At 41.2% G+C, this 19,097-nt stretch overlaps 1 protein-coding gene across 2 annotated transcripts in view; it reads left to right on the top strand.

The window, feature by feature from the left end:
* The first annotated feature begins 1,232 nt into the window (after positions 1 to 1,232).
* LOC149822574 (uncharacterized) overlaps positions 1,233 to 19,097 on the top strand; it is a 35,553-nt gene continuing 17,688 nt past the window's right edge. For both annotated transcript variants that reach the window (XM_089981139.1, XM_089981138.1), the window contains exons 1-4: positions 1,233 to 1,500; positions 3,583 to 4,041; positions 16,837 to 17,011; positions 17,314 to 17,611. In XM_089981139.1, the coding sequence (XP_089837265.1) occupies positions 1,411 to 1,500; positions 3,583 to 4,041; positions 16,837 to 17,011; positions 17,314 to 17,611 (1,022 nt within the window). In that variant the 5' untranslated portion in view covers positions 1,233 to 1,410. The remainder of the gene's footprint in view (positions 1,501 to 3,582; positions 4,042 to 16,836; positions 17,012 to 17,313; positions 17,612 to 19,097) is intronic.

Below are 19,097 nucleotides of genomic sequence, written 5' to 3'. Positions count from 1 at the left end.
TATAATAAAAATAGCTTCTTCAGACCTTATATAGAAATAGCGAGAGTTGAATCTTAATTAATTTATACTTCATCTAATTAAGAAAAATCAATAACCCATCTAAGCTTAAACTTTTATTCAATTAAGAACTCCATACTAATTAACTAAACTAATTAAAGACACTCAATTAGAAATAACTAATGAACTTCTAGAAAGGAGAAATGTCCCATAGAACACTGAATTCACGCCTCCTAACTTAGAGTCCCTAATTAGCTTGCCTCCAAATGATGCTACATGTCCAATTTCTCTTCTTCCTGTCTAATTGAGACTATGAACAACTAACTTTTTCTTAATTAGAGACATCACATTGTCATAAAACTGAGACTCACACTGAAGCTCTAGAGGTGCCGTCTGAAACCTGAGCAATGGATCTGGATTATCTTTTAAATTTTGAACCATAGCACCAATGTAGTCCACGTCGACGCGAATTGGCTCGGTCCAAAATTATCAATTTTCTCAAAAACCTCACCCGAGCAAGAGAAAACCCCAACACACCAGTGCACCAGCAGAGTTTGATCACACATCTTCAACCCAACGCCTTCAGAACACCCTCCTGACCATGTTTTAATAATTTTAATGTTATTTTAATATTTTACTTACACATGGCATCCCTTGGTTGAAAACTGAATCGATTCATCAATCGATCATTTTGAAAATCGATTCAGGGTCGATACCCATACGGATAACATTGCTGGAAAAGCCGCAATGCCGATTATATTGAGCTAGGTCATTTGGTCATGTAAATTCAGCCAAAATTAGTATGGTTCTAATTGGATCTGGGTGCCGTAGCAGATCTCAATAACTAAGTCCAGATCTGTGCACATCCAGCGAAGCTCTAAACTAGTGATCAGATTGGATTCAAATATCCATCAAATCCAGATATTTGTTGGATTCAATAACAAAAATTCAAAACCATATCAGCATCTGATTCTAATGGAATATAGTTTTGACTTATCAAATCTGACTAAACAGAATCGGTTTTGATAGGATATCGGAAAAAATCCGATCCGATGACATCCATGTTACGAAATCAACTGTAGGAGTGGCACTAATTGTTATTGACTGAAAAACAAAGGTCAATCAATGGAATCTAAGAAAGTGAAAAAATAGTAGAGGACGCCTTAATTTTGTTTTAACTAATTTTAGATTTTATTAAATATAAGGAAATCTAAGGTAGAGTAATTCCCGGACATGTGCATCCCTGCCCAGTGCCCAGGGCTGGCTGTACTAGTGGCGCTCTTGTTGCTGTGCCACCCTTCCTTTTGTCTGTGCTGCTTACCACCATCAAACCCCTCACCACCCACCACCCACCACCCACCACCCCAACCAAACCACACCAATCTCTCTCTCTCTCTCTCTCTCTCTCTCTCAATGGAGAAGAAAGCGGAAGGTGATGGTTCTCATCATAATGATAGAGAAGTCAGCTCCACTGAAGTTCCTCCAGAATCCTCCGATCAACCGGTACCCTTCTGAGCTTCTTCACCCGTTTTTGTCGTGATTCTTTGGTGGTTTTGAATGCCAGAGGTGAAGAATTCCATGTTTGTTTAGATTGATTTTTTTGTTGTTCTCTTGATTGGAAAATTCTGATTTTGTTGAGTGATGAAAGATTTTTTTCCTTCTTTTGGGGGGAGATTTGTGGGGATTATGATTATAGGTTTTCTGAATGGAAGGAATGTTCATGAATGGAATAATTGTGAAAAACATCGTTTCTTTCTTGTGAATTTATCGAAATGCTGCTGAACACATTCTAAAAGATGTCCTGGGATGCCGAATTTAAGGGGGAAATGGTTTGTTCCTTGATAATAAGGATTGTGAGGCACTTAAAAAAAATTGACAGTGAAATGCCTATTGTGTTTTGATTCCACTGTTTGAGCATCTGTGACAATGAATTTCTATTAACGAATTCAATTTGTTGGAATTTGATCTATGTTTGCATTATATAAGGGAAGGGTTTTGTTGTAGATATCCGGGATGTTAAAGTTAATTAAGTGATTCTTAAGATGCCAATAAATAAGAATTTGCATTAGCAAGTTAGCCTAGCCGATATTTGTATTTCATGAGTCCTCTCTACCATGTGCTGCCTGTACCTCCCAAATTTTCAACGCTGTTTAGTTACAAAAGTATTGTTAATTCTTCAAAGTACTTGATGCTTATGCCACCATCATTGATAAAAAGAAAAATAGCTGCGCTGCACTCAGCCAAGTGGAGTCCTCATGACTCATCAAGGTTTTGCTTGCACAGATGCCAACGTTAGTATGTGACCGTCTTTCCAGTTTCATAAAAATGTGATCTCTCATATGGAGGCACTACTTTTGATCACTCCTTTGGAATAGATTGGAGGAATCGAGAGGGTAGGTTGATGATGGCCGTTAGTGGCATTTAATATGCTGATGGTCACTAAACTCTTGTTAATTTTGATTTATACAGGAGCAATTGCCTTCCTAGTACCAACCAAAGCCCTTTTTTTTTCAAACATTCAATAACTGTAACTGATTATCCACCTTCACTTGTTCATGGTTGATTTTGGTCGCAGACCCAAAGGCTTCATCTGTTCTTGAGGGGCAAATTAGTTGGCATCTTGTCCAGAGTCACCATAGTCAGCAATATGAAAAATGACAAAAAATTATCAAAGTGTGAAAAGAGATTTAAAATGTTCACTAAAAAATCAATAAAAAATTGCACAAGAAAATAAACTGTCAATAATTGGCAAATATTATGTACATACCTAACTTGGTTAAATTGTTAATAACAAGGTCAAAAAGAGGCACACACGTGATATGCACACATTTATATTACTAATGATAGGGCACTTCGGGTGCACCTAATGATGGGTGTAGGTTGCATCTTTTCAAGTAGATGTCATAGATGTATCCAACATAGTTTGTTTCACAGGATTCTTACCTCAGATCATGTGTTTTGGATGTAAAAATGTCATTTTTCAAGTCATGAAATTTTGTCACATTTGGGCCGTTGACCTTTAAAGATCCTAAAAAATCTAAGTTCATGTCACAATCTCATGATCCAAGACTTGTTTCTACTAAGAAATATATGTAGATTATATCTATAAGGTTTGATTGACATAAAAACTCAAAAATTATGAAAAATTATGGTCTCTACTAGGTGTATGTAGGTGCCTTCAGAGTACCTTATCATCATCCAATACTAGTATTTCCAAAAGAGTTCTTAAAGTTTGATATTTATTTTGTGCCGATCTGGTATATGCTCGATTGTCTGGTATGTACTGGATTGCCACCATGAAGTTTTGTAGCTTGCCATGAACATATTTTACATACATTAGACAGTATTGAATACTAACCAGGATGTGGAAATGCCTTAAAGAAAGTCTTCTTATCTAGTATTTGTGTTCTCTCCTCTGGAATTTATCACACCAAGGGTTGTTTATGGCATAATGGCAGTTAAGTGGATATGATACTTCATAGAAATTTTTTGACAACCTTGACCGAATAATCTACGCCCATATTGATAAAACTTGTCTTTTGAGATCCATGAATATGATCGAAAGGGTGCTGCTTGATTTTTCAGGTTCATGAGCAAAATGAAATAACTAGCGAGGCCATTTCAGCTCCCCATCCAAAGCGGCCGAGCCTTTCTCTACAAATACCTGAAAGATCCCTTGAAAACCTAAGTCCAACTTCTGTCAGAATAAATGTGGCCCCAACACCCAGCCCTGTTTCTGTAAGATCAAACCTCCCACCTAGGCCAGGTTCCGTTAAAGGCAAATCATCCTTTAGAAGTCTGTTTCCTCAGAGGAGTTTCATGACTAAAGCTTCAACACCAGATTGCGAAAAAACAGTTCTACTCATGCATGGAGCTTTATCTGAAGAATCACAAGAAAAACCTTCTACTTCAAGGTCCTTTTCTCTGACCAAGGTATTTTTGCCTTCAATAAAGAAGACACATTCATTACCTGTGACGCCAGTTGCAAATTCAGATGCTGACTCACTACACGGAAGGGATGCAAGGGACAATCCTATTTCAGTTGTAAGTTTTTTTTTTTATTCAATTTTCCTCCTTCGCTTCTTGCTTAATGAATGTTTACATTTTATATGAGAATCAACAATTTAAAATGGACTTCCCCAGTCATTGGATATGTTATTTATGGCTTTTGTTCTCTGTTGATGGTTTTTGTATTTTCGGGCTACATGGTGAAGGTTGTTGATACCTTCTGTAGACTGCATAATCATCTCAACAACTGATATCAAACTTTGGATGACTGACACTATGTATATAGGGTTTTGATATCCACACAACCTACAGATGTATCTACACTTTTAAAGGCACATTTGTCTAGCGCGGATGAGAGTACAGAGCCCTCTGAATGTTTTTGTTTTGTTGGGGTGGTGGAGGTGTGTGGGGAGGGTTGCCCCCTAAAAATGGGAACAACTTTCCAGTAGAAAGTGGCTCGTCTGTCTTGGGTAACATGGATGGGGCCTGCAGAAAGGTCATCATTTCCATGCTGTTTGTATGCCACAGGAATGTGTTGTAAGTGCATATTCCTGAAGCCAAACATAGATTGAAAATGGCCTAATAACTGTTTTCTTGTCAAAAGCCCAACGATTTGGCTCCAGTTACAACTATCAATCTTAACATCAGGTTTACTGATGTAGAGCAGGATCGATCCAGATCCATACAGCCTGATCCAGGCAGGGGACTGGACATGCACGATGGGATTGAGGATCGGACCCACGTAGTGGATCCGACCCAGGACTGTAATGAAATATGCGGAAAAACAAAGAGTGCATTAAGCACTTACAACATCCACTAATGAACAAACAAAAAGGGCTAACACCCAAAACCACAAGAGACAACACAACATAAAAATATAAATGTCTCTTATTGAAGAAAGAGAGCTCTCAAGAGTGAAGAATGCAAGAGGGGTTCACCCCTATTTATACACAAAAGAAGGAGAGGAGGAGTGGCCTTATGGCCTTAAAAGAAGAGCCACCTAGGGGCTCCCATGGAGTCGTTGGGAGCCTCCAACGGTCACAAATGTGACCGTTGGGGGCCCCGTCGACTCCATGGTGGGGCCTCTTTTAGGTGGGCAAAAAACTAAAAAATAAAAAGTAAAAAAATAAAAAGGAATTTACAAAAAAGAAAGAAAAGAAACAAGTACCCCTATCGGGTACTTGTGAAATGACTAAAATACCCCTATCGGGTATTTTAGATAATACAAATATATATGTATATAAATATATACATATATATGAATTACATATATTTTAACACCCTCCCTCAAGCTTTAAGGGGATATAACCGAAAGCTTGTTAAGGAGAAACAAAAAACGAGGAGCAACAAGGGCCTTAGTGAAGAAGTCCGCCAACTGGTACTCAGATGTGACGTAAGGTAGTGCTATGGTTCCTCTCAGGTATTCATCACGGACGTAATGGCAGTCCATCTCAATATGCTTAGTACGCTCATGGAAGGTGTGATTGCTTGCAATATAAATTGCACTTTTGTTGTCACAACATATCTTCGAAGGAGTAGAGATGACAATGCCCATATCATTGAGGAGACTTCTTAGCCATACAAGTTACATGGTTGTAGTGGCCATAGCACGATATTCCGCTTCCGTTGAGGACAAGGATACTTTGTGCTGCTTCTTGCACCTCCAAGAAATCATAGAGTCACCTAAGAAAACACAGAAACCCGTAGTTGAGACTCGGTCATTGGGATTTCCTCCCCAATCCGCATCAGTATAAGCAATTAAATCAAGTGATGAGGAAGAGGAAATAAAAACTCTCTTAGTTATGGTGTTTTTGATATATCTGACGATCCTTAAGACTGCACTCATGTGCACGGTTGTAGGTACATGTTGAAACTGACTAACAGAGTGGACAGCATGAGCTATGTCTGGCCGAGTAATGGATAAGTAGGTTAGAGACCCAACAAGTTGCCGGTAGGGAGTAGGATCCTCGAGAGGTGTTCCATCTTCCAACCTTAACTTTGCATTGATGACTTCAGGGGTTTTTCTCTTCTTATCATCAGAGATACCAGATTTAGAACAAATGTCAGCAACCAGTTTCATCTGAGAGAGAATGTACCCTCGGGGAGAGTACGCCACTTCAATCCCTAAAAAGTATCTTAAGAAGCCAAGATCAGACATGTCAAAATGTTCTTTTAAAACTTTCTTAATATCATAAATTCCTTGCTCATCACTTCCAGTGATGATCATATCATCAACATAAAGTAGTAAAATAACTACTGAAGACCCTGCACTTTTCACAAACAAAGCAGTGTCAGTATAACATGAACGAAAATTCAAACTTGTCATTACATTACTAAATCTATCATGCCAAGCCTTTGGGGCTTGTTTTAAACCATATAATGCCTTTTTAAGTTTGAAAATTTTATTTTTCCCAATACATACTCTTGGTGGGGGATCCATGTAAACTTCTTCATTTAATTCGCCATTTAAAAATGCATTCTTAACATCTAGTTGATAGATAGGCCATTTTTTCACTGATGCAATGGCAATAAGAGTCCTAACACTAGTCATTCTAGCAACAGGTGCGAAGGTTTCTTCATAATCTATACCATACTCTTGAGCATATCCTTTAGCTACTAACCGTGCTTTATAACGTTCTAATGAACCATCACTCTTAGTTTTAATTTTGAAGACCCATCTACATCCAATTGATTTCTTTCCAGTAGGTAACGAAGTTATTTCCCAAGTTTTTGCCTTTTCAAGGGCACTAAGCTCTAAGTTCATGGCTTCAACCCATTGGGGAATATTTTTGGCCTCATTATAGTGTGAAGGTTCATGAAATGAATGCAACGCAATTAGACACGCTCTATATCTTGGAGTTAGGGACTCATAGGAAACAAACCTATTAGTAGGATTGGAGATCCGACCGGATCTCCTTAAAGAGGTTTCTTCTATGTTGGATCCTTGAGAGTATTTTTCTAAGGCGTTCATCTGAGTTTGTTGACCACGCCTAACATAGGTTTGGATTGGTCTATCACTTTCATCTATAACATTATCAAGAAGAATATCCTCTAAGTCATTCAAAGACTCATTAGAGATTTCCTCTTCTTGAGGAGTCTCATCTTCTTGAGATAGAAGATCAAATAAAAAAGCATATTCACTTTCGTTAATATCTTTAGTTTTCACAAAACCATTTTCATTTTCCAAAAAGGTTACATCTTTGGATACATAGAGTTTGTTATTTTTCAAGTCAAAACATCTAAAACCCTTTTGATTTTCTCCATATCCCAAGAAAACACATTCAATAGCTTTAGGAGATAATTTGTCCCGTTTATGTGTAAGGACAAAACATTTACATCAAAAAATTCTTAATCTATTGAAATCGGGTGTTCTTTTAAATAGTTTTTCATATGAAGATGTATTTTGTAAGGATGAAGATATCATTCTATTTATTAAATAAGTTGAGGTTAAGGCCGCTTCGACCCAAAAACTCTTTGGAATTTCTTTGGAAATAAAGAGTGTCCTAGTGGTTTCCATGATGTGTCTATGCTTTCTTTCGGCCAAGCCATTTTGTTGGGGAGTCCTAGGGAACGATCTTTGATGACAAATTTCATTTACTTCTAAATAGTTTTGAAATTCATGTGATAAATATTCTCCACCCGAATCGGATCTAAGAATAGAGATATTACTTGAAAATTGATTTTTAACTATCATATGAAACTTTTTGAAGAAGTCAAAGACTTCGGATTTTAAATTAAGAAAGTAGATCCATACATACCTAGTGTAGTCATCGATGAAAGTAACGTAATAGGAGTACCCTCCTTTAGACATGACCGGGGAAGGACCCCAAACATCCGAATGGACTAACTCAAAAGGTCTTTTGGACACAAAAGTTCGGTTTGGAAAAGGAGTAGATTTCATTTTGTCAAAAATACAATTCTTGCAAACAAAATATTTCTCACTACAAAATTTCTTTCCAAATGGAAAGGAGTACATTTTTGAGAAACTTGGATGTCCAAGTCTTTGATGCCAAATATAAATATTTTTATCTTGGACATGGTTACAAAAAGAGTTAGTGGGGAGTTTCAAGTTGCTCATATAATAGAGATCTCCCCTCCTATGGCCTTGCCCAATCTGCTTCCCGGACCGGAGATCCTGTATAGAGCAATCCTTAGTTGAGAAGGAGATTTCACATCCATGATCACATATTTGAGCAACAGAGAGAAGATTTAAATTAAGTTGAGGTACAACTCTCACGTTTGGCACAAAGAAATCTTTTGAAAAGTTTGAAGTTCCAAAACTTTTTACTTGTAAAGATGTACCATCGGCAATTAAAACATATGAGTTTTTATAATTATTACATAAATCAGAAAGCTCATTTTCAAGTGGGGTCATATGAAAGGAAGCTCTAGAGTCAAGGATCCAAGACGACATACCTGGAGGAGAGGAAGAAGCTATGGCGGCACCCGAGGTTGATGGTATCTTGAGTAGAGTTTGTGGTGCTTCCGATAGTTGAGCAAGAGAAAAAGATTCCTTTCCTTTGATGGCTTCCTCTTTCTTTTGAGTAGCTTCTTCAACGGAAGCAACCATATTTTTAGGTGCTTCATTCAACTTAAGGCAATTAGGTCTTATATGACCCGACTCTTGACAATGATGGCAAATGGCTTTTCTATAGTTGCCATTATAATTATTTTGCTTTCCAAAATGTGGAGGTTTGTAAGCTTTCATATGGTTGTCGGGTTTTGATACGGCCAAGACATCATCTCCTCCTTTAATCATGCCAAGACAAGTTTCTTCTTGGCATATTTCGGCTATGGCATCTTCCAAGGGAAGAGGCTTAGATCTATGTAGAAGGGAAGATCTAACTTGTTCATATTCGGGCCTAAGCCCATGTAAAAATTGGAAAAAGTGCTCTTTTTCCATTTGTTCTCTCCTTAATTCCACATCCACACTAGAAACCCATTTTGGTTCTAGTAAAGATAGTTCATCCCATAGAGGACCAAGAGTGCTAAAGTAATCCCTTACACTCATTTCTCTTTGCTTGATAGTCTAGATTTTTTCTTGAAGAAAGAATTGATGAGCAAGGTCTTTTTGAGTAAACATACCTTTCATGAAGAACCATGCTTTATTTGCCATCCGAAACTTGGCAATGTTGGCGCAAATCTTGAGCTCCACATTGTTCATGAACCAAGCAAGAATCTTGGCATGCTTACTTTCCCAATCTTCTACTTTAGATTGGTGATCTTCAATGTCCTTCATGCGGGCATTTCCTTCAAGAGCTTTTTCTTGATCACCATCCATCTTAGTTAGTTGGAGTTGTGGTTCCGGAATGGTGCCCATAACGTATCCCCAAAGTTTTTTACCTTTGAGGTTGTTCTCCATGGCGGCGGCCCACATCATGTATTTGGAGCCATTGAGCTTGAAGGAGAGATCAATCTTTTGTTCTCCTTCCATGTTAATCACTCACAAGAGGATAAATGAAGAGAGATACAACAAGAAAAAAATATAGCTACACAACTAGCTAAATTAAGAAGAAGAGCATACACAAGGCTCTGATACCATGTAATGAAATATGCGGAAAAACAAAGAGTGCATTAAGCACTTACAACATCCACTAATGAACAAACAAAAAGGGCTAACACCCAAAACCATAAGAGACAACACAACATAAAAATATAAATGTCTCTTATTGGAGAGAGAGAGCTCTCAAGAGTGAAGAATACAAGAGGGGTTCACCCCTATTTATACACAAAAGAAGGAGAGGAGGAGTGGCCTTATGGCCTTAAAAGAATAGCCACCTAGGGGCTCCCATGGAGTCATTGAGAGCCCCCAACGGTCACAAATGTGACCGTTGGGGGCCCCATCGACTCCATGGTGGGGCCCCTTTTAGGTGGGCAAAAAACCAAAAAATAAAAAGTAAAAAAATAAAAAGGAATTTACAAAAAAGAAAGAAAAGAAACAAGTACCCCTATCGGGTACTTGTGAAATGACTAAAATACCCCTATAGGGTATTTTAGATAATACAAATATATATGTATATAAATATATACATATATATGAATTACATATATTTTAACAAGGACATGGTACCAAGATGCAGGGATGGTGCACCCCTGCGTACTTATTCCAAACGAGCACAGGTTCGAGCGTCCTAGGCCCAACAGCAACGAGAAGACGTCTCGGGTCCGGACCCGAGACCTGGATCCAGTTGACGTCTTTAAAAACCCTATTCTAGGGTTGCGTGTGGCAGAGAATATTGGAGATTGCAGCAGCCTTTTGTTTCTGAATTGTTTTCTTCCAGCAGATTTCCCTTTGTTCTTTATTGCTTTCTATTGCTTGTTTCTCTTTAGCTTAAGATCGTTCTATTGTCCGATTGAAGTTCATAATGAAATAAAGAAAATCCAACACCATCGATTTCGATGGTCATTCTGTGCAATGCACGGTGTGGGAGTCGTGCTCTTCGTTTCAACTTTCAAGTGCCCGTGAAAGTTGATCCCCTCACTGCATCAAAGTGGTATCAGAGCCCAGCCTTCCTCCTTCGTTAGCGATATGGCTTAAGAGGTGAGGAACGATCTTGCAAGTGGAAAAAAGTGGGAGGAGACTGACAATGAGGATCTGATGATGCGGATGATTGATATGATGACGAAGATTTAGGAAAATATGCTATACGTAAGCAAGGACGTAGCCGGCATGTCGAAACGTATGTACGAGATCGAAGGACGACTCGTCACCCTTGAGTCGCCGATGGAGCAACGCGCGACGTCAATGCAAAGAACGGGAGCGAAGCTGGATGTCGCAGATGATCGTGTGAATGACATACTCACGAAAACAGTCCAGCCGACACACCCTCAGCCCGTCCGTTCCACCGTCTCGCAACCGACACTCCCCCTCCATCCAGGTTCGGCAGCGACTGCAACTCACATAACCGGTACCCTCCAGCTGAACCAAGAGATCACGACTGGACACCCCCACATCGCAGGTGCGTTACCGCCCTGGCCTCGAGCCACAGGGGTTGCATCCCAGACCATACCGGGCCTGTAGGACCCCAGCGTCACGCTGGGTCCAGCTGTAGGCCTGGGTTCGTGGCCTCGAGCCACGAGGGTTGCGTTGCAGGCCGGACCGGGCCTGCAGGACCCAGCATCACGCTGGGTCCAACCGCAGGCCTGGGTTCATGGCATCGAACCATGGGGGTTACGCCGCAGGCTGGGTCGGGTCTGCAGGACTCCAGCGTCACGCTGGGTCCTGCCGTAGGCCTGGGTTCGACAGCCCGACCCGGGAAGGACTCCCTTTTCCCTCCTGAACCCGTGCGTGGAGGCCTCGTGGTAGCACACCCGCGGGTAGCAGGTGGTCCCCCTTGGTTTGGGCCGAACTCGAGAGGGTTCGGATCAGATTTCTTTTCATCGGGTTCCAGACCCGGATCCAGGGGACCACCCTTTGGGTCCCAGGGAGCGGGTCCGGTCCTCAAACCCTATTACCCGACCTACCCAGTTGGGTCCGGTTCGTGGGTCGCCCCGAACCAGAATCAACCTATTAATTTTGAACCCCAATTAAGATCTCTAACCGACCCAAACCCATATCGGACCCGGACGGAGCTCCAGTTGGATTTGAGCCGGGTCAAAACCAGACCTGTCTTGTTATGGATCAATGATCGAGTTCAAACCAGGCCTTGTCACATCACAACTCAATCCATGATCCTACCTATCCCATTCTGGGTCCAACGAGTAGTTTAGGACTTGACCCGATTCAGATCCAATCGGGTGAATCATCCCAGTATTACACCAATCAAACCCAATACCCGTACCAGATCCAACCCATTAACCCATCCTCGATCCAGAACCCAGTACCATACCCGACCCAATACCTCTACCCTCACCCAACCCATAACCCAAACCCATATTATCCCGTTCCTGCCCACCTAGAGCCCGAGACCCGACCAACCCATCCACTTTTAGTAGGACCCCCTGTCATACCAGTGCCACAACGCCGACCACAGATGGCTCCCACCCATGGGCAAGCCAGACCGAGGCAGTTTCCAGTAGCCTCCATGCAGATTCAGCAGGGACCGGTGCGACCTGAGCGTCGACCACCCATCGTTTGGAGTTCGTCAGCACTAGTATCCAGGCGAGCAGTACCGCACAGAGGGTGATGAAGCAATGTTGGATGACGATGCTTTCTGGAACGAGTACCCCACATGAATGGTGGAGACCCGTTAGCAGAGAGCACCAGAGCACCCCTCCACCTACAGGGTGAAGCTAGACCTTTCGGAGTTCGCAGGACGATTCGATGCAGAGTAGTTCTTTGACTGGTCCTATGTCGTATAATTTTTTTTCGACTACCACACTGTAACTGAGCATCGTCTTGTCTCTCTAGCGTCAACTCGGTTAAGGGGCCTAGCACAGACATGGTGGGTTGAGTTGCAGAAGTTGAGAGAGCGGCAGAGACTAGGGCGCGTAGAGACCTGGGAGGAGATGCAGAGGTTGATGCAGTCAAAGTTCGTGCCTTCAGACCACGCCGAGCGAGCCTACAAGGAGTACTTGACCCTGCGTCATAAAACCCGTACCGTGGCGGAGTACACTGTTGAGTTCCATCGTCTATCCCTGCGAGTGCAGATCGAAGAGACCGCCTGCCAGCAGCTCACGAGGTATGTTTCTGGTCTCCGTCTTGCTATCTCTGATGATTTCAGTTGTCACAGTCAAGACATTAGATCAGGCAAGCAGTTATGCCATGAATGTTGAGGAAAAATTGAAAAGGAGGCAAGAATATAGAGCCTTCCGTAGTGACCAGTCCAGTCGATCCAAGTCGAGTTTCTCGTTGAGGGTATCATTGAGTCAGCATCCGATAGTGAGGGTGAGTCATTGGTTGAGGAAGAGGATGAGAGGGAAGTCATAGAGTTCGACGGCAACTTCGAAAACTTATTGTCCATCCGTCATGTTTTGACCACACCTCGAGAGTCAACCCCTGCAAAATGGTTACAGAACAACATTTTTAGAAACCGATGCAACTGTGAGGGTCATGCTTGCGATGTTATTATCGACACTGGTGCGTGTGAGAATATAGTGTCTGAGAGTGTCGTGTCCACCTTGAACCTGAAAAAAAAGAAATTGTCTCAACCATACAAGATGGCATGGTTCAAGAAAGGAAATGAGGTTCCCATCACCCAGCGTTGTTTAGTTCGGTTCTCCATAGGGGAGCATTACCACGATGAGGTGTGGTGTGATGTAGCCCCTATGAGTGCTTGTCATACTCTTTTGGGTCGTCCTTGGCAGTTTGATCGCAAGACCATTCACGATGGCCGTAGGAACACATACTCCTTTATTTTTAAGGGCCATAAAATAGTCCTTCTACCTATCAAGGAGTCCGGTTTTCCCACTGTGGATAAGCTTGAGCGAGTTCCTAGGCTCGCGGGCCTCTCTTACCGGTCTTTCTTTAGCCATTGTCAGGAAGATGGTTATTGTTATGCCCTGGTGGCTAAGCCGTTGAGCAATACGTCTTTATCCGTTCCCGCGGACATCGCCTCCCTTGTTGAGGAATTTCGTGACATTATGCCAGATGACCTTCTTGATGGTCTACCTTCGATGAGTGTGGTTCAGCACGTCATTGATTTTGTCCCGGGATCGAGTCTCCCTAACCTCTTCGCATATCGCATGAACCCATCCGAACATGCAAAGTTGTTGAGGCAGGTTCAGGAGTTACTGCAAAAGGGTTTTATTCGTGAGAGTGTGAGCCCTTATGCAGTACCCGCCCTGCTCACTCGTAAGAAAGATGGGTCCATGTGCATGTGTATTGATAGTCGAGCAATCAATCACATCGCTGTCAAATACCGTTTTCCCATTCCTCGATTGGATGATATGTTTGATATGTTGACTGGTGCCACTATCTTCTCCAAAATTGATTTAAAAAATGGGCACCACCAAATCCGTATCCGAGAGGGGGATGAGTGAAAGACGACATTCAAGACACGTGATGGATTGTATGAGTGGTTAGTCATGCCATTTGGGTTATCCAATGCTCCGAGTACCTTCATGAATATGATGACCCAAGTGTTGTGCCCTTGTATAGGAAAATTTGTCATTGTCTATTTTGATGACATTTTGATTTATAGCTCGTCTTTGTCTGCTCATTTGAGTCATCTACGACAGGTCTTAGAGATTTTAAGAAGGGAAAAATTATATGTCAATGCCAAAAACTGTGAGTTTATGACGTCAAGTGTCGTATTTTTGGATTTTATTGTGTCATCTGATGGAGTTAAGGCGGATCCTGCCAAAGTTCGTGCGATTGTGGAATGGCCTACCCCAAAGACTATAGGAGAAATCTGTAGTTTCCATGGGTTATCCACTTTCTACCATCGTTTTGTGAGAAATTTCAGCACCCTCATGGCCCCCATCACAGAGTGCCTAAAGAGTACTAGTTTTCATTGGACATCTGTTGTGGGCAAAGCCTTCACGCTCATCAAAGAGAAAATGACTAGTGCCCCTGTCTTAGCCCTTTCTAATTTTAGCACAGTCTTTGAGGTTGAGTGTGATGCCTCCAAAGTTGGAATTGGTGCAGTCTTGAGTCAGAACCACATACCCATTGCTTTCTTTAGTGAACAACTGACTCAAGCCAGGTGCCAGTACTCCACTTATGATGTTGAGTTTTATGCCGTGGTACAAGCCCTTCGTTATTGGAGGCATTATCTTATTTATAAGGAGTTTGTCTTGTACACAGATCATGAGGCGTTAAAGTATTTGAATAGTCAAAAGAAGTTGAGTGTTCGTCATGCCAAGTGGGTCAGTTTCTTGCAAGAGTACACCTTCACTATTTGCCATCAATAGGTAGCTGACACACTTAGCAGGAAGAATAGCTTTCTGATGACTATGTCTGTGCAGGTCATTGGGTTTGAGCAATGCAAGGAGCTGTACCCGACAGCCAGCAGGTTTGGAAAGGGTGCCTCTCCCCTGATAGCACAACTGACCCACGATTTAGTATTCATAACGATTACCTTTTTCGAGGTAATAAGTTATGTGTGCCTGCATTCTCCCTTAGACTCCAATTGATTTCCGAGTTGCATGAAGGGGGACTAGCTGGGCATTTTGGATATGATAAGACGTTCGCTCTGTTAGACGAACGCTACTTTTGGCCCAAAATGCGCAAAGATGTCAAGTTTGTTTAGAGTTGTCGAGTGTGTTAGGTGTCCAAGGGTCGTCGTCAGAATAGTGGTCTGTATACTCCGTTGCCCATCCCTGAGCGTCCCTGGGAACATGTGTCCATGGGTTTTATTGTGGGTCTTCTCAGAACCTCGCGGCGTTTTGATTCCATCTTAGATGTGGTTGACTGATTTTCCAATATGGCTATCTTTGTCCCGTGTAAGCGAACCACTGATGCCTCGTTAATAGCCTCATACTACTTCAAGGACGTGGCCCGTTTTCATGGATTGCCTCATACGATCACCTCAGATCATGACACGCGTTTTATGAGCCATTTTTGGAAATCGTTATGGGCCTTATTACAAACTAAGCTCCAGTTTAGTAGTGCATATCACCCGCAAACCGATGGTCAAACCGAAGTCGTGAACCACACCCTAGGGAACTTGTTAAGGAGTCTCGTTGGAGAGAATGTCAAAACATGAGACCTAGTCTTGCCTCAAGCCGAGTTCGCATATAACAGTTCCATCAACCGGTCCACAAGCAAGTCTCATTTTCAAGTGGTTTATGGTCGGTCACCCATTCATGTAGTAGATCTAACCCCTGTGACCAGTCTCCTAGACCCAACCCCAGACACATTTGATGCTGTAGAGTACATGCGTGATATTCATAGACAAGTTTGAGCCAAACTTGTTGAAAGTTACGAATCCTACAAAGCTTTCGTAGACAAAGGTCCTCGAGATGTCCAATTCCAAGTCGGTCAGTTAGTATGGGTTTACCTGCGTCCTGAGCATTTTTCAGTGGGTACTTATGGCAAGTTGAGTCCTAAGAAATATGACCCTTTCAAAATTATTCGGCGATTGGGTCCGAATGCCTACCTCTTTGAACTGCCTGAAGATTGGCACATTTCGCCTATCTTCAATGTGTCTGATCTATACGCTTACTGTGGGGACAACAAGTCGTTAGAGCCGACTTCTTCCCAACCAGGGGAGAATGATGCAGAGCAGAATCGATCCAGATCCATACAACCTTACCCAGGTAGGGGATCAGACATGCACGATGGGATTGAGGATCGGACCCACGTAGTGGATCCGACCCAGGACATGGTACCAAGATGCAGGGATGGTGTACCCCTGCGTACTTATTCCAGACGAGCACAAGTTCGAACGTCCCAGGCCCAGCAGCAACGAGAAGACGGCTCAGGTCTGGGACCGGACCCGAGACCCGAGACCCGGATCCAGTTGACGTCTTTAAAAACCCTATTCGAGGGTTGTGTGTGGCAGAGAATATTGGAGATTGCAGCAGCCTTTTGTTTCTGAATTGTTTTCTTCCAGCACATTTTCCTTTGTTCTTTATTCCTTTCTATTGCATGTTTTTCTTTAGCTTAAGCTCGTTCTATTGTCTGATTGAAGTTCATATTGAAATAAAGAAAACCCAACACCATCGATTTCGGTGGTCATTCCAATTATTTTCTGTGCAATGCACGGTGTGGGAGTCGTGCTCTTCGTTTCAACTTTCAAATGCCCGTGAAAGCCGATCCCCTCGCTGCATCATTTACTTAGATAATATTTTTCATCAATCAATGCTTCAAGGATCAGTTCTTAAGAATATATTACCATTACTTGATTAACTTATTCAAAAATAATATCTCAATGCTGTTTCATAAAATTAAGTTTCATGGTTTATTGTGCATATATCATAATGAGTTTCATGTGATTGCTGTGACAGAGACCAGAGGTTCAGCAACGCATAGCACGTTCACTTTCTGTTCCAGTGAATGTGAAAACCAGAACTCTGAGGCGGGCAGATTCCTTAGGAGGTGTGATACGTATTATTCCTGCAACCCCTCGCATTCCAGCAGTTGAGAGTGCAACACCTAATGAGTTCCCAGAAATCAATGCTGGTTTGTATTCTCATACTTTTTGGTACATGCACCTCTCAATATGTACTTAAAGTTTGGTATTGATAAGAACAACCTCATGCTAACTTTCTAAGTTAATTATATTCGATAGTATCAATTGAAAACCGCTTGATGCCAGCTACATTCTATATCTTTTTTTTTATTTTTGCAACTTCCTGTATATGATTGAGTAATGCTGGATTTTTGCATGGAAATTTCAGGAATAACCAGATTTAACGTGCTCCATCGTTATTCTCAAACTGAAATTTTTGTTACATAGTTTATATTCTTGCATTTAATTGTAGATCCTGAAGATGATGGTGAAGATATTCCTGAAGAAGAGGCAGTTTGCAGGATATGCTTAATTGAGCTTGCTGAAGGAGGCGAGACTCTTAAGATGGAATGTAGCTGCAAAGGTGAACTCGCACTTGCACATCAAGATTGCGCTGTCAAATGGTTTAGCATTAAGGGTAACAAGACGTGTGATGTTTGCAAGCAAGAAGTTAGAAATCTACCAGTGACACTATTGAGATTACAGAATGCTCAGCCAGTCAATAGACAAACTGCTATTGTACCACCGCCTAGAGAAGTTAGCCGTTACAGGTACAAATTGGAATTAGTCTTTGAAAAAAACCTGTCTTCTTGCCATCTTGGGATCTGGTTTTTCTTTTTTCTATGCTAAGTTCCAGTGCCAGTCATGTTACAAATATGGAACCCACAAAAGTCGTACTACTGGAAAACAAAGCTGTGTGATTTCATCATTTACAAATCGTTTACTATTTATATCTCCTATATTTATTTTTAGTTCCATATTCTTTGTTGTTTAAACTACATTGTATATTCATATCCTTTAGTTGAAATCTGTTGCATGTTCTTGTAGGCTACTTGTGATGCAAACATAAATAACTTGTTAGGCGAATAAAACGTGTCCGTTCTGAGGTAAAAGCAGCTCAAATTGAGATGCATATCCTTCAGGAAGCAATATTTTAACAAAGTGATTGATGATTTTGTGTGCTAGGTAGCCTCGTCCCAAAGGGCTCGGGATTGTTTTTGCAAGGAACTTTTGGATAAACATTTTAGACTTAATAGCTGCAGGTACTGGGCTAATGCCTGAGTGTTTCTTTCCCAGACCTAATTGCTCTTTAAAAGAGCAAGAACCATGAAGAGGGCACAAGAAGAACGCCAGGAGAGAAGAAAACAACTCAAAGTTTCATTCAATTAAAAATAAAATGAGTCCCTCTTTTCTTATATGGGTCGACCCTCTCTATGTTACAAAGAAAAAGGAAACAATAAAGAACCATAAGACTAAACTATCCCTTTACAATATTTTAATGTACAAAAGAATGTGTATGACAAGGGGTAGTATAAGAACAGTAAAATACTTATATTACATAAGTCTCAACACTCCCCTTCAAACTTGGGATGATATAACAGAATCATTCCGAGTTTGGAAAGGAAAGAATTGAAATGCGAAGGAGAAACTCTTTGTAAACACATTTGCAATCTGATTCTTTGAGCTCACATGCTCCAAAGCAATAACTCCATCTTTATAAGCCTTCCTTGTATAATGATAATCTATTTCAATATTTTTGGTTCGCTCATAAAATTCACAATTCTTTGCAATATGAATAACACTCATATTGTCACAATATAACTGAGTCTTGTCTACACTGAAGATTCCCAACTCATCTAATAATCATCGTATCTAAATAATCTCATCTGTAACTTGAGTCATAGCTCTGTATTTTGCTTTTGTTGTGGATAAAGCAACCCTTTGTTGTTTCTTGCTTTTCCATGAAATTAGGGAGTTTTCAAGAAAAATACAAAAACCAATAGTAAAGAGGCTATCCCGAATAGAGCCTCCAAAATCAACATCACAAAAGACTCTTAACACTGTGTCAGATGAGGATGAGAACATGCTATAGTGCATTGTGTCTCTTACATACCTGATGATCTTAAGTACAACGACTAAGTGAACTATCCTGAAGCACTCATAAATTGATTGACTACATGAACTGAATAGGTCATATCTGGCCTAGACATGGTCAAGTATATGAGACTTCCAACTAATTGTGTGCATACTAGTGTG

The sequence above is a fragment of the Nuphar pumila genome, chromosome 11, assembly GCF_984573655.1.
Source record: "Nuphar pumila chromosome 11, dmNupPumi1.hap1.1, whole genome shotgun sequence".
NCBI lineage: Eukaryota > Viridiplantae > Streptophyta > Magnoliopsida > Nymphaeales > Nymphaeaceae > Nuphar > Nuphar pumila.
This window is presented reverse-complemented; position numbering and strand designations above follow the sequence as displayed.